The sequence below is a fragment of the Ptychodera flava genome, chromosome 19 (assembly GCF_041260155.1).
Source record: "Ptychodera flava strain L36383 chromosome 19, AS_Pfla_20210202, whole genome shotgun sequence".
Classification (NCBI taxonomy): Eukaryota; Metazoa; Hemichordata; class Enteropneusta; family Ptychoderidae; genus Ptychodera; species Ptychodera flava.
Window position 1 is genome coordinate 446,619 of NC_091946.1, and position 23,816 is coordinate 470,434.

At 36.0% G+C, this 23,816-nt stretch overlaps 1 protein-coding gene across 1 annotated transcript in view; it reads right to left on the reverse strand.

The window, feature by feature from the left end:
• The window catches only part of LOC139118317 (tyrosine-protein kinase RYK-like), a 202,722-nt gene that overhangs the window by 155,867 nt on the left and 23,039 nt on the right, over nucleotides 1–23,816 (reverse strand). The window contains exon 4 of the mRNA XM_070681571.1: nucleotides 2,373–2,513. Coding sequence (XP_070537672.1) covers nucleotides 2,373–2,513 — 141 coding nt within the window. The remainder of the gene's footprint in view (nucleotides 1–2,372; nucleotides 2,514–23,816) is intronic.

The following is a 23,816-nucleotide window of genomic DNA, read 5'->3' on the forward strand; positions in this document are numbered from 1 at the left end:
CATGAAGTCAATGTGCAACATATACATGTAGCTAAAAGACTATTTTTTCACATTGCGATTTTAAGCCCATTTTTATGAGAAAAGGGACATGTATATGTACCGGGATATATGGAGAAAAAAGAAGAAGACATATCTGTAAATGGTTTGTTGAGAGACAATCATGTATGCATCTCTTGAAAAATTTTGGGGTTATAAGGTATAACAGTAGTGCAAGAATAATGAGGTTAGAATAAGTGTATTAAAGCTAAGCTGACAGTAATTAAGATTACAAAATTATACACTAAGCTAAGGAAATCTGAATGAAATAAATGTTGAAAGTAGTAATTGAAGCTAAGATAGGAATGAACTGAATTAAAAAGATTGGTAGAAGGCCACCACAGGAATTGGTCAATACCATGGTGTTGGAAACGTAATGCCAACCTTTCCTGCCACCCTTATTACAACCAGATATGAACTGAAAATGCTCTCGTGTTTCATTATATATTGCATTATATGTAAATTTGAACCTTTGCCACATGTTTGCAACTTCATTGAAAGTACTATGATCAGTGTAATGAACAATATTCACCGCCGATTAATTCTAAAAGTTCATTAAGTATACAAATATGTAATTAGCTGAAATAAAAATATTAAAGCTCTTTGACTTCTGTCATTGTATCACCACTTTATATAGCAAGTGTAATTACCTTTGGCCAAGTCCTTCAAGCCATATATGCCGAACTGTGAAAGCTCATTAGATATGCAAATTATAAAATTAATTTATAGCTGATATGAAAACATGAAATGACTTTCGATATTGTTTTAACCTGGTATAATCATCAATGTACATAGCATGTTTTGCCAACTTTGATCAAGTAAGTCCTAGGATATATCCATAATTAGAAAAGATCATTGAATATGCAAATTAGGAATTGGCTGAAGAAAAATTGCTTAATGACTTTAAATAATGCTGTATCATAGTATCTTTAATGTATATAGCAAGGTTCATCAACTTTGGTCCGGTCAATTCAGATATATATCCCTAATTAGCAAAGTTCATTAAATATGTAAAGTAGGAATTGGCGGAAGTAAAAATGCTTAATGACTTTCAATAATATTGTATTATAGTGTCATTAATGTACATAGCAAGTTTCATCAATTTTGATCAAGTCAGTTCAGATATATATCCCTAATTATGAAAATTCATTTAATATGCAAATTAGGAATTGGCTGAAGTAAAAATGTCTTATGACTTTCAATAATGTTATATCACAGTATCTTTGATGTATATAGCAAGTTTCAACAACTACAATCAAGTTAATTCAGATATAAATCTCAAATTAGGAAAGTTCATTAAATATTCAAATTCGGAATTGGCTGCAGTAAAAATGCTTAATGACTTTCAAGGATGTTGTATCATGGTGGCTTAAATACATGTAGCAAGTTTCAAAAACTTTAGTCCAGTCAATTCAAATATATATCCCTTATTAGCAAAGTTCATTAAATATGCAAAATTAGGAATTGGGTGAAGTTAAAATGCTTGATGACTTTCAAGAATGTTAAATTATAGTATCTTCAATATACATACCAAGTTTGGTCAATTTTGATCAAGTCAAATCAGCTATATATCCCTAATTAGGAAAGTTCATTAAATATGCAAATTAGCAACTATCTTTCATGTCACCCCTTAATGGTTCCCACTGATAATATATCTTGGTATGATCAACATTTGTAGCAAATCTCATCAAATTGTGTACAGTTGTTTTTAATGTATAACCGTTTTTTCTAAAATCATTAATTATGCAAATAAGCAAAAAGTATGCAAGCCACACCCACCCAAAACTAATCAGTTCTTGCCATTTGCTAACTGAATCTATTTACCAGATTTGATTCTGATCAGATCAGCTGTTTTTGAGATATCGGACAAACAGACAGACAGACAGACAGACAGACAGACGGACACACAGACAGACAGACATCGCTCACAGACATATGCCACACACGTGAGCAAAAAATACATAATCCTATTTTCTCCCTTCTCTATAACATAACAATAAGAAAGACAGCGAGTGCATATTGTTTTCGTAATAAATTTTATTCATGCACTCTCCATACTGTTTTCAGGGGACCTGTTCAGTCACTCTCCTAATGTCAGCATTGCCATATTCAAATCACACGAGATGACACAATTTTTTTTTACTGGCCTGACTATTTTCAGGGGAGCTGCTATGTCACTCGCCTACCACTCGCCTAGATAGTTTCAGGAGAGTGAATTTTAGCTCTCCCGCCATTTTCAAAAAATAAGCCCTGGAGTTTGTTCATGTTTAACTCCATACGGGTCTAAGACATGTTTACTGAAGAGATACAAAGGTCAGAAACAAAAGCTTACAAACCTTGACTGCAAAACTTCCTTCGTTTGAAGTTCAAAGTTGTAATATTTTTGGCTGAATAAGAGTGAAGGGATATCTTCAACTGAATTGTTAGTTCCACTTCAGTTTCTTGACTTCCAGCACAAATGAGCATAACTTGAAACACTGCAATGAACAGAAATCCTTTATTATTACACATCTATTTTACAATGAGTCTACTACTACTTTTCATAATAATTGAACTAATGATAACATTATGTTCTAATGCATGCATTCACAAATATCATTATAATTTTGTTGTATACTGATATTTGCAGAACAGATTTACTTAAAATTTGAATTCTATGAATCAACTTACATGCCAGTTGGATAATACACACTCAGTACCTCCACCATAAAATTTCAAGATTAATTTCCATTGAATGTGTTTACGATTATCTTTACTTGTTTATGTTATTGTATCATGTAACACTCTCAGTAACGGTGGTCAATATAACAACCAGATATGAACTGAAAATGCTCACGTTTCATTATATTTTGCATGTATGTGCAAATTTGAACCTTTGCCACATGTTTGCAACATAATTGAAAGTGTTATGATCAACATAATAAACAATATTCACCACAGATCAATTCTAAAGGTCATTAAGGGAGCTGTCATTATTTATGGCCTGGGGGGGTTTGGAGGAATCTGAGGGGGGTCACTCAAAAAATCGAAAGCTACAAGGGGGGGTTGCTCAAAAGTGGAGAACAAGAAAGGGGGAGCTACTCAATTTTGTTGACATGTATTGAAGCATTTAGTGGAGCTATGAATTAATACAACAATAACAGTAAAGATATGTATATTCATACCCGGTATTTGCAGGGTGTGTACACACACACACACACACACACACACACACATAACATATATATAAATCATAATACAGGTGGTTTCAAGTAGAAACTAAAATCTCATTACACTATGTGTTTCACGTTATTGTGATCTTCAGACGAGAATGATCAGCTATTCAACGTGGCAAGCCTTATGTTAGAGGCTAGTACTGAGTACATTTTTCAGTATTTCCTGATTAAAGATTGATATACTTGCCTGATCATTAATGAGAAACGTCTGCTTTCTATATTCTACATTGTATAGGTTACCGGTAGGGGAAAATGTGTAAAGCAAGCTTATTCTAATGCTATAAAGTTTAAAACCAGTTGAATGCCTTGACAACAAACCCATCTTTTATTGCAGGAAAATAATAATTCGGTTTCAAAAAATATAGTTGAAATCAGTGAACTGAAATATAAGTTTTGGAATACTGTCTCAGATTTATTTTCCTTTGAGTTTTTTATACGAAAAAAATACTCCCCAAGTGCCACCAAATAACACCATTTTAACCTCTATTTTTCAAAAGCTCCAATGGCAGGAGGGGGGACACCCCCCTCCTGACCTCCCCTCGCGACCGCTTATGCGGTCTCTTGTGGTGCTTTCGCACCACATCTTCCCCCTCTTGAAAAAAAATACTACAGAATAACTGCATGTCACCAGAGCACTGGATACAGACCTGTACATCAGCCCCTGCCACAGCAATTGGAACCTCCTTCCGACAAAGACCTATACCACAGGGTTTAATCAGGGTCTGTACAGGGCCTGTCGCAGCAGCAATCCATTTTACTGTATAGATTCAGATAGATATTTAACTTTCCCAATTTTTTTGGGGGGAGGGGGGGGGGTCACTCAAATTTTCTGTAGCAGAGAGGGGGGGTTACTCAAACATGTCATGGTTGGCAGGGGGGTTACTCGAAATTTTGGAGTTTCGAAAGCAAATCCTCAGACCCCCCCCCCAGGCCGTAAATAATGACGGCTCCCTAAGTATTCAAACATGGACATAGCTGAAATCAAAATAATTAATTTGTTTGACTGCTGTCATTGTATCACCATTTAATATAGCATGTGTAATTGCCTTTGGGCAAGTCCTTCAAGCTATATACGCCAGACTGTGAAAGCTTATTAGATATGCAAATTGTAAATTAGCTGACATGAAATGCGAGATGACTTTCAATATTGATATAACCTGGTATAATCATCAATGTACATAGCATGTTTTGCCAACTGTGATCAAGTAAATCCAAGTATATATCCCTCATTACAAAAGTTCATTACATATGCAAATAAGGAATTGGCTGCAGTAAAATGCTTAATGACTTTCAATACTGATATCACAGTATCTTTATATAGACTTTAATGTACATAGCAAGTTTCATCAACATTGGTGGAGTCAATTCAGATATATATCACTAATTAGGAAAGTTCATTAAATATGCAAAATAAGGAATTGGCTGCAATAAAATGCTTAATGACTTTCCAAAATGTTATATCATAGTATCTTCAATGTACATAGCAAGTTTCATTTATTTTGGTCAAGTCAATTCAAATATAAATCCCTAATTACAAAAGTTTATTTAAACTTTCCCTTTTTGTCCAGCAAATACCATCATTTCCAGCTTATGGTGTATATATTTCACAACTCCTTAGATACAGTAGAGCATGCAATTCATATGAAGACTTTCGAGTTAGACAGCCTATTGGCTCAAAAGTTAGTGAGGCAAGGATTCTCAGAAAGTAGATTAGTGAAATCAATTAAGAAGTTCTACGGTAGATACAGAGATGTTGTATCAAAATATGACCTGTCTGTTTCTCGAATGATGAGTGACAGCATACCAAATTTTGACTTACAAAAGTAATTTGGTGAATTCATCAAATAACAATGGATTTGTCGCTTTGGGTCAATCTTGATGGGTGTGGCTAGCTGGCAGGGTACGCTTACCCATTCCAGACACCTGGTATCACCACTATTTCATGGTTCAAGATGACCCCATTGCCTTTGTCATCATCGATATGTTCCTTGGACCTGGTAAATTTCATAGTTACTTTGAATGATAACGGTTATTGGACCTTTGATGTCTATTAATATGCAAAGTGGGAGTTTGATGAAGTGACAAAGCTTAATGACTTTCAAGAATATTGTATCATAGTATCTTCAATATATGTAGCAAGTTTCATTAACTTTGGTCTTGTCAATTCAGATACATATCCCTAATTAGGAAAGTTCATTAAATATGCAAATTAGCAATTATCTTTCCTGTCAACCCTTAATATCTTTCAAGGCTGATACATCATTGTGTGATCAACATTTGTAGCAAATCTGACCAGATTGTGTTCAGTCATTCTCATGTACCAGATTTGATTCTGATCTGATGAGCCGTTTTAAAGATATTGAGCACACAGACAGACAGACATTGCTGCGACATACGAGTATGCTCACGTGTGTGGACATTAGAACTCAGAGAAGCACCAGATGCAGCTTCTCTGAGTCCTGTACATTTTGGTCATCAGTATTTGGTGTTCATACAGGAATACTTGTGTGTTAGCTAAGGCATATGTCCTGCAAGAACAGTATTCATGGTAATCCATCCGTCATAGCAACAGTGTTCGTACAGGGCCAACAGTGTGTTGGCTTGGCTCTCAGGGATTAATTCCTGCAATCGAAGGTAAACTATGTGTGTATGTTGGCTAAGGAAAAAATAGTGTCAATGACACTGTGCTCCCATTTTAAAGAAATACTAAGTATTACTACACAAATGACGTAGCATCCCTACAGCATGATTACTCAGAAATTCCATTGCAAGTGCAAAGCAATCTTATACCCCAGCAGTATGAAATGCTCCACCTCATAATGACTTTTTCACCTACTTTGAAAGTGATGGGATTGACAGTTTCACAGAATAATTTCCCCAAAATACACATTAGGGGAAGACTGCATTAACTTGCATGGTACCTGAAACCCGGGTCCTTGCCCGACCAACTCAGGTGACAAACAGAAGACTTTTAATCCCCCAAAGGTGTAAATGTTCCATTGTTATGTTTATCTAATCCAGCTGGTGCCATTGTAGGAAAGGCAGGTCTGTGAAATTGATCCTCTAGGGAAGTAGGGTATTCTTAAGTTAATTAATGGAGCTTTCCCGTAATGACATATGTGAATTTCACCATGATTTCCATGGATCCTATTTTTGGCATCCTTGAGAACCACTAAACAAAATTTTAAAGCAACAGGACTATTAGTTTTAGAAAATGGACAAATAGAGAAAAACAGAAAGTTACGGGACCGTGGATACAAAATAGGGGGATTACTGATGATTTGCATACACTGGGCGGGAGTTTTTGAATTCTCACAGCTTTGCTTTAACTGTGTGATCAATTTAAATGATCATGGTGGGCACTTTTGAGACATATGCAGAGAGGGGTCAGATGGTCATACAGACAACACATTTTGAAAAACATATGTGTTCTCTGACAAAAACAGAAATTTTTTCAGTTTATTTTAGACTCAAGTTTAGTCTCTGTAAATTCACACTCATCATATGCATGATTAAACGACAATGAAAGCCTGAAACATGACAAAAATTATGGGATTCTGGGACCAAACAAGGCACATTCTATCAGTAGCATGGCTTTTTTACCTTTGCATAATTTATGATAATCTGGGTTTTGTAGGGGAAGTGCCTGTTTAAGGTAGGTTGCGGGTAATGCGAATTTTCGTACTGGGCATCGTATCTGCGCACGCATACGAATATTCTTTCCGCTAGCGTTCTTTCCGGAAGTGGTCTTTTTGTCGCGATATAGCATACAATATTACTTTGAGGTGTGACTTTCAAATCTGGTTTGTCAAAACAGTTCACACCAAGATAGCAAACCCTGTGTAACAGGCCCGTTTTAAGTGTGACAAATGTGGGATTATTTGCAGTATTTAAGTGAACTAAACTTTATTTAATACCTATTTAAAAAGTTTCGAATATATCAAACTAAACAGGGATCTGTCGCTAGAGGGCGCTTCAGTGTAGCATTTTTTGTATTAAAAATGCCCATATCTTAAAAAATTGTGCGGTGACCCCCATTTTTTTCGTTTGATTCGAAATATATATATTGTTGGCTTAATCTACGAGAGTTTAAAGAAAATATAGATTTCAGATCATGACATTTGTAATGAAAATAACAAAATTAGGCCAAACTTTGCTCTTTTTATAAACGCACTATTCATGGAAACGTTGTTATATTTTCTGATATTTTCAAAAGTAGATCACAAAACTAATATATTACAATACAGGGACTTGTGTTGTATAAAATCTATCAAATTGTTTTTACTGTATTTCAGTTTTATTATTCAATAACGCTACTTAATCGAATAATACAACATTTTAACTGATTTCAGCTAAATGTTTCCGCGGGACAACATAAAGGGCGACATATCTCCAAAATTTGCATGGGGACCCCATCTTTTTTTCTTATTTTTTAACATTTCATCTCATCCCAGACATCTCCTGAAAGTTTCAGAAAAATCTTGATTAAAGTCACTGTTAGCCGCAATCTACCTTAAAAATAGAAAATAGCCAATATCTGCATCACATCAATTGGTTAAACCTCTGTGGCCTAAGGTACTTAGTAACCAAGTATAACAATGGTAAGATGGGCAGTTCCTGAGTTCTTGATTTTTGAAGATTTTCACATTTTTTGTCCCTCATCCGAATTTTTACGATGCTGACATGTTCATTTTAACAACAGCATATAATCTACCGGTACTTCATATACAGCACGACTAGACCAAAAATCAGCTTGACCAATGCAGCCATTTTCAAGATTTTGTTGTGGATGGACATACATACATCATAGGTGTAGGAACCGGGGGGGCAGGGGGGGCCGCCGCCCCCCAATGCTGAAGTTGGGGGGGGGGGCAAAGGGGGGGGGGGCAAAGGTATACTTTTGCCCCCCCAACTTTTACAAATACACATTGACTACGGCTAGCTGTCCTAACTATTGCTGAGTGCTATATAGGGGGTTAAACAAACAACTGGAGTTAAGGCGCCGTAAAATTCTATGTTTGCCGTCTGCGTGCGGGTAGGTTTTTGGACGAAATCTGAAAAACAAACACAGATCGTATGATCGAAAATACGGCGGGATATGCCCTTTCTTTGTTCGCGATGTCGCAATAATTTACTTTAATGTCGCAAAAACGCAAATGTCGTACGATTGTTTCCGTACAAATCAGATTACCTATCTTATAGGCGTACATCAACCACTGTACGTAAAGTGTACATGTGCACCTCCTGTTGTAGCGGACTGCAGTGTACCGTAAGTGAAGATCAATTGACCGTTTCACAAGTTGATTTCTCCCTCAAAGTTTTCAAATCGGCGGAAGTGCGTGAAATCTTTTTGGTCTCCATAAAGACGGATCGAAAACAATACTGGTTTAGCTTCGAATAAGGAACGGAACTGAATTTCCATAAGCTTTTCCACGATCCGCGATTGATCACGATGTTGGATCTGCACATTGGCATGCAGGTACCGCTGGTGAAATGTTCGTTGTTGAATGCTCCAAATAGTTCGTACTTTGAACATTATTTTCTGCTAAAAAACGATTTGGACATTTTATAAGTCCAGATTAGAATTCTGTTTTCAAAATAGCAATGGCCATTCGGCATTGCTGTCTTGACAAGCAGAATGTTTAGCATTTTAGTATGCAATAGCGTCAGTTTTCTGTCATTAATATGCAAAAATAATTAGTCCGCATTTTCGGCATGAACGATGATATCAAAACCTGCTAGTGTTATAATGAATACAAAAACTCACACTAATTCCTATGAATTTATGGCTCAGACTACAACTGAGCTGCAACAACGACCGCGCATGGAAAAATTTGTCCGAATTTCAGGCAGCGGTGTCTAAAGTAGAGCGTGCAGCTATATTTATTAACAAACCTGACATCGCGATCAGCGCAATTTGAATTCGGCTATAAAATAGTTGATACACAAAATTCAGAATAAATAGCCTTTAAAGTTACAGCTAATGGAGCATTTAACTCAACAGAAACAGTGATCAGGACTAGTATTTATTTGACACTTAAAAAAGGAGGATTTGTACTTGAGGCTGTTATGATTTGTTCAGCTACCAACTCTTCTTACTGTAAAAATTGTAATTTTATGGAAGGGATAGTAGTTTCACCTTTTACCAAGATGTTTAGCATTTGTTTTCTGAGTGACAACTACATACTTTGTTATACTCTGTAACTTTTACAGTTTTATATTTGGAATTTTCAGGTTTTGCAAGAACACCTTTTTGTTCTAAGTTTACCCCAACGTGTTGAAATATATAGTGTACAGTTGTCAAAACAACTGTTACTACACGTTTTTCTCCTATTATCTCATTACCTCATCTTGGCCTGCTTTTACTCATGGACTCGTCTTAGCTTGCTGAGAGGTGCTGGTAATCTTCGATTGACTACACGAGATGTTCAGAGTTCGTTAGTACTACATAGACTTTATTTCTCGGTAGACAAGCTTGACAGCTGCCATCGCCCAAGACACGCTTCTCCAATTGTCTGTCCTCCTGCCCTGTCTGTTGTATTTTTCTCTCTTGTCCTTTGTATTCCCTTTGCCGTATTATTTTAGAATGGGATTTTAAACGTTATGTTTAAGGCTTGGTTTGGATCATATGATAGATATGAATTAAAGATGGAAATATACGTCCAATCATAAACATCAATACAAATCTCGATCTGAAATGTACATGTCATAATTAATATACAAATGTCACTTATACACATTGCAAAATTGAAGCCATTGCGTAAACGGTGAAGTTCTTATGTTCCTTCATTAGGGGTTGATTCAAATATATTTTGTTTTCTTCAAAACTTCGTAAACATTGTCGTAATACGTAATTTGCATCTTTTACATTTGTCGCAAATGTGCTTTTTATTCATAATTGAGATCTTGTTATTTTAATAGTTTTACTCTTGCCTATGACTACCTAGTGCATAAACCTCCGTCAGAGACAAACTATAGATCTGCGTAACACAACCAGTTGATTACTATCACACTGTACATGTGGTACACTAGGGCCTATGTACTGGTATAGTGTTTATTGCCATTGTTTATTATGGGATTTTTGTTCAGACTCACAGTCACTTAACCTAATAGGCGAGCGGCGAATCCACAAAAAGGGCCTTATTTTAGGAGTTTAATGTACCCACCTTACATACGGCCACATCATACGTCATTTGAAAGCTTATTATCTCTACTTTAAGAAATTGACGATGTGGAGCTGCCAAGTAGGGCCATAACCTCCTAATTTGCATATTAACAAGGGTACCAATTTGCATAAATGCGATATAATATTTAAAATTTATTGTTAACTTCTCTAACGATACGTTTAAACTATCGAGTGATATATCAAATGAAAGGTCTTTCCATGTAGAATACAAAATGGATATTCAAAGAGATATTGAAATTGATTATACTGAAATATTTTCATGTTTATATGGAAAAAAATATTTTCCCCTTTTGAATAACAATATTTTAAAACTTTTAACACATACAGCAACAACACACAGCCACACCATACGTCATTTGAAAGCTTATTATCTCTACTTCACGAAAATTGACAATTTGGAGCTACCAAATCGGGCCATAACCCCCTAATTTGCATAATAAACACGCATACCCGATTTGCATAAATGCGGTATAGTATTACAAATTTATAGTTAACTTTTCTAAACGTACGTTTAAACTATCGAGTGATATATCGAATGAAAGGTAGTTACATGTAGAATACAAAATGAATATTCAGAGAGATATTGAAATGGATTTAACTGAAATATTTTCATATTTATATGGAAAAAATTTTCCCCTTTAGAATAACAACATTTTAAAAATGTTAACACATAGAGTCCTATCATACAGCCACATCATACGTTATTTGAAAGCTTATTATATCTACTTGAAGAAAATTGACAAAGTGGAGCTATCAAGGAAGGCCGTACCCCTTTATCTCCATAAATTACACTGGTAAGCAATTTGCAAAAATGAGATATGAAATTAAAAAATTCATTGTTAACTATTCTAAACACACTTTTACACTATCGAGTGATATATGGTCTGTGGTGATGGTATTTGCATGTAAAACACAAAATTGATATCAAAAGTGATATTTAAATTAATTTACGGAAATATTTTCATATTTCTGTCGAAATAAATATTTCCTCTTTTTAATAATGGTATTTAAAAAAATAATTTAAGTATCAATGCAACAAAAAGATCCACACGAAAGACACTATTGTAGTTGTTGAAATGTAGCTTTGTAGCTGAAACAATGTGTCAGAGTAAGCTGCAGTCAAAGTAATGGCATGATTCATGATCCAAATCATTCATGTCATTTCCAGTAAATCTAGTAATTTTAGGAATTCATCATCCTCTTCTTCACCAGCATTGTCATGGGTAAAAGGGTTGCCACAGTTATCGCTGCCTTGGCAGGAACAAAGGTCTGTGCAGGGAAGATTAATTCGACAGCAGACACAATTGGTGACATGTAATAAGAGAAAGCAGCTCCGCAAATCGTTCATATCTTAGTTGTTTGAATTTTGTGTACGGTACATGTGTATATTGTAAGTGTATATTATGTTATGTTTGGCCGTTTTGTGTATAGTGTTGATTTGCCATGGCGAGACGAAGCCCTAATCTACGTGTCCTGCCCTATGGGGTAGCAAGACTAATGTGACACTGCGATCCTTTGATGCTACCTTTTGAGAGTACTGAGTTGTCTTCATCAGTCCTTCATTTTTTTTGGTGAAACATGTGCACTGATTGAATGATTGTAGGTGTTACCAATCGAGTTGTTCCAATGAAAGTTCAGTTTGTTTAAGTACGGAAGCTAGGATGTCTATTGTTCGTTCAGGCTGTATTTGTGTACGCTCATTTGAATCGGAGATCGGACTGTTGTAGGTTTTGTGAAGTTTGGCATCATCGTAACGCTTATATTTCCGTTTCTTATGTATGTGATTAGGCTACGCTCACAAATAACGGTGAGAGGCAGAGGAATTCGGGTTGGATTCGAAAATTTTGGGAGAGTGTAGAGGGGTACTTGGAGATTTTGATCAGCATATAGGGGACCTGAAATGTGTTTGGTTCCTTTTTACTAGTTACGATTCCAAGGTTTTGAAATTATTTAATGAAAATTTAATAACATTTAAATGTCATCCGATTGTTGAAAGTTAGTAATAATTTAACAAGATTTAGAATCGTTTGGTCGCGTTTCATTACTTTTATCTCGAAAATATCTTGTATTCTCTATTGCCTTGTTGTTGCATGATTGTTCTAATGTATCGTAATGTTTCGCGTTTAACAAGGCCCTTGAATGTTGCCGTTTGTTTCGTGAACGCAATGTATCTGTTGGTTTTGTGTGTGTTTTGCAGTCGAGAATGTCCTCTTTGTTCCACCGATGACCTTTATAGATAATGAGGTCTAACGATATGAATTCTTGAGAAGAGCTTTCGAAAATTTTAAAGTATGATGCATTTTTTCATGTTTGATATGAATTCATTAAGCTCGTGTTGAGTTCCAATGAGAACCATACATCGTTTCTGAATCTCAGTCAGAGCGATATTTGCTCAGTGTGTTGCTGAATTATTCTCATTTTGTCTTGTAAAATGTAATGTCGGGAATTTCTGGTAAAACTGGAGATCTCGTACGGCACCCAAGTACATGACGGTAAAATTCACTGTTGACTTGAAAGTGTTGTTTTTCAGATTATTTTCAGCATAGCTATCATGTATTTGTTGTTTGGTTGTTTGATTATGCAATCATTTGATGATCTTTCCTGATTTAATGCTCTGTCGACTGATTCCATTGGTTCATTGTGCGTTGTATTAGTGTACATTGAAACAATGTCTAGTGTTACCAATGTCGCATTGGCCGGAACTTTTATTGTCTCAATTTTCCGTGTAAAATCTGTTGTATCTTTGATGTATGTTGTTTATTTCTTCACGATTTATTTGAGAAAATAGTCAATGAATTTTGATCTGTGAAAGGTTGGACTGCATCATCCACTTATAATTGGGCGGCCCACGAACTTTCCTCGTGGGCGTCATTTTGTTCACTTGTATTTTTAGCATAAGGTACCAACTTGTAAGTGGTGCTAGTTTTTACTCTTAACTAGAATAATCGCCATGGCTAATTAACACTTTATATAAAACAGCCAAACATAATATACACTGACAATATACACAATATCATACACAAAATGCAAACAACGAAGATATGAACGGTGTGTTGAGTTGCTTTTCCTTCATTATATGACAATAAATACGATAAATGAAATATGGTGCCTTCCGTCTACATATTCCACATAACTGAACTGAAAATACAGATGTAACACAGATGTAGTAACCAATGATGTCTCCATCAAACAAGATTTCTAGAGAAATTGAAACAAAAATGACATCAATAATACAAAAGGGTCATTCAACACACAGCTATTTATAACAAGATTGGAACTAATTTGGGATAATTGGATGGTGAAGTAATGTCGGTTTAATTTTCAAATTTAAACATCTGCTTTTCTTTTTACTTGTAATGTTTTTAAGAGTAACTTGTTATATTTCAACACTCAACTATAGAGCACAAAACACGCTTTAGAAAATTTGCAAAATATGGAGACCCAATTATCCCAAATTAGTTCCAATTGGTTTTATGTATTCTTGTTGTTAAGCTATATGGGAATTAGACAGGAAAATGTTCCAGTTTTCGTATCCTTAATAAACAAAAAATCAATTGCAAAACAAATTCAGATATTTATCCCCAAAACTTTAGCATTATTCGTCATTAGTATACAATATTTTGAATATTATAAACTAGTCAAAACGTTTACGATTTAATTGAAAATATTCAATAAGAATATTTTGAATACACGTTTGGAGTTCATGATTCTATTCTACATGCAAATACCTATCATTTGATATATCACTTGATAGTTGAAAAGTAAGTTTAGAGTACTTTACAATTGATTTTTGTAATTTTATATTGTATTCATGAAAATTAGGTATCCGTTTGCATTATGCAAATTAAATCATTACAGCCCTATTTGTCAGCTGCATATCGTCTTTTTTCATGAGGCAGATTAATAGGCTTTCAAATAACGTTTGATGTGGTTGTGTGATGCGGTTCTATGTGTTAAAATTATTATAATATCGTATTAAAAAGGGGAAAGTATATTGTTCTACATAAGTACGAAAATTTTTTAGTAAAATCATTTTAATATCTCTTTGGATATCCATTTTGTATTCTCCGTGCAAATATCTTTCATTTGATATATCACTCGATAGTTTAAGTATGTTTATAGTAGTTAATAAATTTCTAATTTTATATCGCATTTATGCAAATAGGGTACCCATGTAAATTATGCAAATTAAGGGCCACGTCCGTGCTTGACAGCTCCACATTGTCAATTTCTTGAAGTAGAGATAGTAAGCTTTCAAATAACGTATGATAATGCTGTAAGATTTGGCTTTTTGTATTTAATTTTTTAAATATTGTTATTGAAAAGGGGAAGATATTTTTCAATATGAATATGAAAATATTTCAGTAAAATGAATTTAAATATATTTTTGGATGTCTTTTTAGTATTCTACATGCAAATACCTTTCATTTGATATATCACTCGATAGTTTAAAAGTATTTTTCGAGTAGTGAATAATAAATATCTAATATTAATCGCATTTATGCAAATTGGGTACCCGTGGGACTTATGCAAATTAGGGGCTACGGCCGTACTTGACAACTAAAAGCTGTCTATTTTCTTCAAGTAGAGATAATAAGCTTTCAAATGATGTATAATGTGGCTGTATGATGTGGCTGTATGTGTTCAAATTTTTAAGATATTGTTATTCAAAAGGGTAAATATTTTTTTCAGTATTAATATGAAAATATTTCAGTAAACCATTTTAAATATCTTTTTGGATATCAATTTTGTATTCTACATGCAAATGCCTTTCATTTGATATATCACTCAATAGTTTAAAAGTATGTTTAGAGTAGTTAACAATGAATTTCCTAATTTTATATCACATTTATGCAAATTAGGTACCCATGTGAATTATGCAAATTAGGGGGTTATGGCCCTACTTGGCAGCTCCACATCGTCAATTTTCTTGAAGTAGAGATAATAAGCTTTCAAATGATGTATGATGTGGCCGTATGTAAGGTGGGTACATTAAGTGTGAAAAATGGGTGTGTCTGCCGCTCGCCTATAAGTATGTTTGTTGTACTTATACAAATATAACCTTTGTTTCCAAGCATTGCTTTCAAAGTGCATAAGAAACACTGCATTGTAAATGTAACAGATGATTGTTCATACTTGTGACCCATAAACCGATGGGAAAGTTAAAGTTTATGCGGTTGATCTATGTCGTGTGTTTGGTTTTTTTTGCTGGCTGGCTTGTAGGTTTTTCAAAAATCCAAGGACAGCAAACAAAGAATCTTCTTTATTGCCCTTATACATAAAAACACAAATATTGAGACATTGCCGTATGTGAAAGTAGTGGTGCTTTCATTACATTTTTTACCATTTCGATTGATTTTGGCCTGTTTTAATTATTTTAATTTATTCGTGTATGATTTAATATTTTAATTTATTCATATATGCAAATTTTAGATCGTAATTCATTCATCACCAGAATATAGGTTACCTTTGCCCCCCAACTGTGAAGTGCTTCCTACGCCCCTGTACATTACATACATATATACATTACATACATCAGGGCTTGACAATTCCTAGCGCCCGACGCCCGGGACAAGTGAAATTTACGTTCGGGCAAGTCAAAAATAAAATCTGGTCACCCGCCAGACAAGTTGTTTATACAACTTCTGGCGCAATCAACGCCAACCTAAGTTGCGGTCTGTGCATGTGTCGCCCGATTTGCGTTGTCGTTCATACAAAATAAATGTCAATCACTGACTTGACTTTTGAGATTCACTTGCCGACTCACACAATGTTGCAATTTTTTTATGATAGACATGACATTGTTTCATCGTCCAATTAAAAAAGTCACTTAAAATTTGGTGAAAACAGCATTTCTTTGTTGTATGCTGACTGCTCCGCCCCCAAAAATTAGGTAAAAAATTGCAAAACCCAATCATATTGCTTATCGCGATCGACCGTACAGTACTTCAATATCATTTATGCTGCCTCGCGAGGTAGACGAACATTGTTGGCAGTTAGTTTGTGGAGTGATCGCTGTAAATATGAGTATTTTACGGTAATATTTTCACTAATGCAAACAAGGCATTGTGCATTTTCGCGAGCCAGAGCATAATTTCCGCTCTGCAGACCTACGCAAAAATCAAGCAAAGCTGTTGCCGTAAAGAGGCACATGGTTTACGACGATGGGCATTGTGTAACTCTTAGAAACGACGATGTGATGATTTACGACAGCGCCACGAGGGCCAGAGTGAGTGGGATCATCTGAGAATCGACGACTCGGTGTGATGATCAGAACAATCTTTCAGACAAAAGATCTAAACATAAGCGTTAAGATGAGGAAAAACGCCGTAGATGTTATCTCCCGAAATGGAAAGCACAGTGGCCTTGGTTGAAATATGACGGTTCCAAAATGTTCTGTACGTCGTGTCTCAAATACCCCACCATTGCCAAACCAAGCGAAATGCTTTTCTTGACGGATGCAACATGTTTCGCATTGAATCGATAAGGTCTCACGAGTTTAGTCAACCGCATTTGGACTGTTTGGCGCATCACAGATGAGATCGTGACGGGGACAATGATTGTGGAAATTTTGTGGGTCCTGCTGAGCCCAATACGGTTTCACTTGCCAACACCTTGATCGCACGCACTCGCAATGTGTAAACCAAATGACGATGACCAGCGACAGAAACTGATCAATCTGTTTATGACAGCATTTATGCTTGCCAAACAAAGAAAGCCCATGTATGATATGTCCCTCAATGTTAGCCCTGCGTACAGGTCTGTGTGTTCCCGGCGTTAAACGGCCTCTTGTGGTGGAGGCCGTATAACGCCAGGAACACACAGACCATACCCTGGGCTAATTCAATGTGAACTTTTGAGAAAAATCGGCATCAACATCAGCGAAAATTACCAAAATAAGAAAGCCCTGAATGCTGCTACGGAATTCATCGCAAGTATTTTGGTCCTGATTATAACAAATGGAGGACAAGTAAAATTTTTGTGAGGACAAGTGAAATTGAAAATCCACTTGTCCGACGGACAAGTATACTGGAAAAAAAATTGTCAAGCCCTGCATACATACATACATACATACACACAGACATACATACATACATACATACACACACACACACATACATACATACATACATACATACATACATACATACAGACAGACAGACAGACAGACAGACATACAGACACCACAGAATCATACATGCTCTTTTTGGTATTTGTATCCATACCAAATATGAGCTAATAAAAAACCTATTAAAATGGTTCATCTCATACCGACATGGCAACATATGTATGAGAACATTTGTAGGGTTTTACAAACCAAATTTCAAATACTTACTAAAACACCACATTATGTTCTTGTAGGTAAAAATAGCAAAAAATAAGAAAATGTCTTCAATATTTATTAATTTTGTTCACATCAACACAATCTGAATAAGCTATGGAACCTTCATGGTAAATTTCAAACCAGCATTGGAAGTGGTTGTTGTAAAGATACTTTTTACAAACAACAAATAAAAATTAAAGCTGCAAGCAGCGTTGGCGGGGCCCAAGCGGTTGCCATGGTTGAAAGTACTTGCATTGATGATACAATGTGCAAATTTTGAGCTTCCATGTGTTTCATGTGTAGAGAAATCTTTAGACTAGTTGTTAACACAAGGCAAGTCATTCTAGTATCTATATTAGAGTCCCAATTGCCGATAAAGATGAAGTAAATACCTGTGATTTCACAGATCGGGTGTGTCTAGACACAAGGCAAATGTGAAAATACATTTATAAGCTCACGCATCTCAATTCCATGTGAAATGATGTGAAAAGTATGCTTGACAGAGAGAGCGAACAAGCATTTTAAGTACAATTGATGTAGAGCATCATAGCTCATTCTGGAAATTTACCATATGTCCTATGTGTTGACAAATCCTTTGACTAGTTGTTATAAGTGAAAATTTCCTGTCAAAGATCATTTTTCTCATTTCCCATTTACATGATTTTGAAAAGTGTGTCATAGACAAACGGGAAATAGCATTACAATAAATTTCCACTGATTGTGTGGTCACTTGTCAGCCATACAGACTGATGTGATGACAAGAAAATTAAAAATTTTGTCTGTCATCCTCGTGCCCGTCAATTCAGATCCGCCGCGTCAGCCTTTATTCTGCTCATGGGGAAATAATTAAAAAACAAAATAAACACAAAAAACTCGGCGATAGTATATGTATAAAACAGAAGCTTAAAAAAATAATTGACACTTATATTCCATTCAGAACTGTACTCATATGTAACTCTTATATTGCGCTGTCAAAACTGTGCAAATGCTGCGCTTAAGTTAATCAAAGAACTGTTGTTATACACAAATAATTAAGCAACACTGCTGTGCAGTCTGCGTGCATTCCTATGATGTTGTCATGTTTAACTCCGTGTTGTTGATTGAAGAATAAAAAAATTACAGTCACAAAGTCCTGCCTCACCACATCATTTTATGTCTAGGCGAACCAGCATTTTAAGCCAAATTGATGTATACCATCCTAGCTCATTCTGTGTCCTATGTGTTGATATATCCTTGAACTAGTTGTTATACATGAAAATTTCGTGTCAAAGATCATTTTCCCCATTTCCCATTTACATGACTTTAAAAAGTGTGTGTCATAGACAAATGGGAAATAGTATTACAATAAAAGTCCATTAATTGTGTGGTCACTTGTCAGCCATACAGACTGATGTGATGACAAGAAAAATAAAGTTTTTTTTCTTCCTCTGCGTCCTATTTTCTGCTAATGAGGAAATACATGAAAAAAAAAACTGCAAAAAATACATCACGATAGTGCATGTATAAAACAGAACCGTACAAATAATTGACACTAACATTCAGATCAGAACTGTATACATATTTCACTCTTATATTACTCTGTGAAAACTGTGCAAATGCTGCACTTAAACCGCTGAACTGTTGCTGTACAAAAATAATAAAGCAACACTGCTGTACATTTGTCTCTGCGTGCATCATGATGTTGTCATTTTTTCCTGCGTTGTTGATTGAAGAATGAAAAAAGAAACCCGCGTCACCACATAATTTTTGAAATATGTCTAGAATAAGAAAGAAACGTTTTATTTTCTTGGTGTAGTACTAGTTGTTTTAATGACCTGTACACTATGAATTTCAAAATGTTGGGTAGAACAAAAGGGTGTTCTTCAAAACCTGAAAATTCCAAATATTAAAATGCAAAAGTTACTGGCAATAACAAAGTATGGAGTTGTTACTCAGGAAACAAATGCTAAACATCGTGGTAAAAGTTGAAACTACAGTCTCTTTTATAAGATTACAAGTTTTGCAGTAAGAAGAGTGGGTAGCTGAACAAATCATAACAGCCTTGAGTACGAATCCTCCTTTTTAAGTGTCAAATAATACTAGTCCTGAGGCAAAAGTTAGGCGTATGCGATGCAGCTATATTTAATAGTTACAAACCTGTAATCGCTATCAATGCTGTACTGCACATATCGCTATAGACAACGGCACGAAACCTGCTTCTGCATACCATTTTTGAAACGAATTAGATATCCATTCTCATAGCAGTTCAAAAGTAAAATACTCTTAGACTTGAGAAATGTGTGCATTATAGACTTTCGATAAATTTGCTTTACGCTTGAATTTAGCATGGAGCTTTGGTAGCTCTATGAATTTAACAAGCGATGCTCGGACACTGGCAGCGCACAGCGCATCGATGACACTTGGGTCAGGGGTCATCATCAAAAACGTCAGTGCCTATTCACGCGAAAATCACGGATCATATATCCAAATGTTCATGTCTAATACGTAAAGAGAACCCGAAAATATAAAACACATAATGATTTGATATGGAGAAACATCATTTTGTTTCACTGACGGTCAAGTTAAATGCTCAAATATCGCGACAAGACTTGCACATTTGCACAATATGAATGCGGAAGTACGTCGACTGTACTCTGCGGACGAGCGAGCGCCTTCTCTGAAAATCTGTTTACAATATCACGTCACAATACACTGAAAATTCTTGCGAATTCATCTTAAGGAAGCCAATTCACACAAGTTCCTAACGTCAGTACAGAATTTTCTTGTTGGCAGCAATACACCACCAACATTTTCGCCGTTCAGGAGTGCCTTACTCGCTCTACGTTGAAAAAAAGCCGTATGCTTTTAACCATGCCGTTCCTAACTTTGCAAATTCCAGTCGACTTTCCTACTCCGATCATAATCTTTCTTTCCATTTCATAGCTTTACTTGCGCTTACAACCTGTGTTAGGGGTGGTTTCTCCCCAATATTGGTGGAGCTGCCTAAAGTCAAAAACGAAAGTTTGCCGTTTTTGCTTAGTTTCACCGTCACTACGATCCTTCAGTGTTGATGATGACACTCACAGGCGTGCTGTTTGCATGGCAGGGCTGTGTGTTACCGGCGTTATACGGCCTCCCACCACATCGTATAACGCCGGTAACACACAGCCCTGTCATGCAGAGCTATGTATTTGTATAAGTGTAGTTTATGCTATGTTCTGACGTTCTATGGAAGAAAACGTCGGAACGTAGCATAAACTATACTTATACAAACTACCAAGTAAACAGCACGCCTGTGACGACGTTGTACTGCACAGTGCACGGAGCAATCTGTAGGTACATTGTGCGAAGTTGTCCAACCCAAAACTTAGTAACATCTTAGTAAATAGTCATGGTAAACATGGGTACTTTTGGTTTGTTAGCTATTTCGTAACAATTTTATTCATTACTGTATGTGTTACAAATACGATCTTCTGACGCATAAGGTCGGGGATGCACAGAGATAAAGTATTACTTCTCAAGTTGAATGCAGGACAGCGCGTGGACAGACAAAGTGATGACGTCATCTGCAATTTTCGATATCCGCAAGTTTGGATAATATTTGCCTAAATCTTCTCGGCAAACGCTACTTTTTTCTCGCATTTGCGATTTTGCGAGCAGGCAGCGGAAACACTGCCTGCGTCATTGCGAACAAAGGAAGGCCACAACGCACCTTATTTTCAAGCAGGCGATTTATGTTTGTTTTTCAGATTTCGTCCATTGAAAATCCTACCAGCACGGAATGGCAAACAAAGAATTTATTGTATGGCACCTAATGTAGAGTGTTTGGATAACATACACAAGAACGTTCTAAATTACTCATGGAGTTGATCGTTGAAACTGAATAGTGACAGTAGTGGTACTTGGAGCAAAAGTTTCTAGCATTGTTGTTTCTGAACGTTGGTGTCACTCAAGTCCACATGCTTAAATATTCAAACCTTGGAATTGAGGAAGTGCATATTTACTGAGTGTTCCCACTGTAATAAGCTGCGCAAACAAACATTCTGAACAGCTACACTAACAACTGATATGGTCGCACCTAATTAGACCTAGAACAATGGCAAGAGCGTCCAGCTCTGATTAACCATTTTACCTGCAGGCTGTGAGTGACGATTTTGCAGTTCGCCAGCATTGAGTCGATAGCCTGTTATTTCAGCAACAGTGACGCAATACATTTTTCTACAAGTATTTTACTTCTCACTTTCCGATTTCAAAATGTTTATGACAAACAGCCTATAATGTTTATCATACCCTTACTTCACAATATTGACATTATAGTTTCAATTAGATCTCAACGTCACCACGAACTTCATTACACAGGTGTTGTTTTAATCGATGTGTATCAGCAATTTTGATGTGGTCTTGTTTACATTTTAATCAGCTACATGCTCTCAGTTACACAACACACCAGGGCCACTCCATGCATGTCAGATAGAGAAACATAAAAAATCACCACACCTTGCAATGTCATATATCTTACTTTTTATTCGTGATGAACAAGTGAGCGTGCATTCAGACACCTACATACAAAATTACCCGAATAGCTTCATTTATGATCCTTGACACTCACAAAACAGCTGTGTGTAGACCCCAGTAATTGTGGCAGGACCTTGTCCCGCTCTATTTCAGTCAATCACAGCAGTCGGCCACCCCTAAAGTTAGTGGCACGCTCTTCTAAGTACTTCCGTGGCAGTATACTTGACAACGTCATCCTGGCGTACAAAACCTGGGCGCTGAAGTTACTATACACAATGGGCCGAGATTAGGGTTCGTGCGACTGCTAGTTGAATTTGACAGCGGGCATTGCAGTCTGTTGTTCCGTCTTTGACTCTCAAGTGTACAATATAACATGCATCACTGATCGATCTTCTGACTGACGAGGTTTTAAACTGCTGCCTTATGAACATTAGGGCGACTTAACCGATCCAAACACCTTTCGCAAACTTGAAAGTGCTCGCACTAAGAAAGATATGAAGTAACTTTTCAGTTAAATCTGTGTGTTGGTTTTTGAGAAGAAAATTTTTAAGGATAAATTGCGATTTTCGCTATATCCACTACAGCGAACAAACCTCCTGACTGACCCAAACGCCTTTCGGAAATTAGAAAGAACTACCACTAGGGATTATGAGTGTAAAATTTTAGTTCATCTGTGTATTGGTTCTGGAGGAAAATATTTTAAAAGATTAAATTACGAGTTTTGCAAAATCAAATATGGCGGCAAAACCATGTGACCTATCCGAATGCCTTTCACAAACCTGAAAGAGATATTACAATAGATGATACATGTAAAATTGCAGTCTACTCGGTGTGTTGGTTCTAGAGAAGAAGATTTTTAAAGATGAAATTACGATTTTCGCAAAATCCAATATGGCGGCCAAACCACGTGACCGATCAAAACGCCTTTCACAAACTTGAAAGTGATCACTGTAAGCATGACATGAGTAAAATTCCAGCTTAATCAGTGTTTTGGTTCTGGAGAAGAAGATTTTTAAAGATTAAATTACGATTTTTTGCACAATCCAATATGGCGGCCAAACCACGTGACCAATCGAAACGCTTTTCGCAAACTTGAAAGAGATCACACTGTAGATGACATTTATTAAATTTTAGTTCAATTGGTGAATTTGTTCTGGAGAAGAAGATTTTTAAAGATTAAATTGTGATTTTAAAAAATCCAATATGGCGGCCAAACCACGTGACGGATCGAAATGTCTTTTGCAAACTTAATAGAGATCACTGTAAGGATGACATGAGTAAAATTTTAGCTTAATCGATGTTTCGGTTCTGGAGAAGAAGATTTTTAAAGATTAAAAGACTGTTTTAGAAAATCCAATATGGTGGCCAAGGTCACGTGACCGCATGCGATTTTATTTGCAAATTCTAGAGACCTTAGGTCATGCTTACTATACAAAAAATTTCAAATCGACTAGACCCCTAGGTCTTCTGGAGAAGCCATTTTTAGGTTTTTGGAAAATCCAATATGGCCACCAGGTCACGTGACCAATCAAAATTTCAAGGGTCAGGTGCACGAGTACTA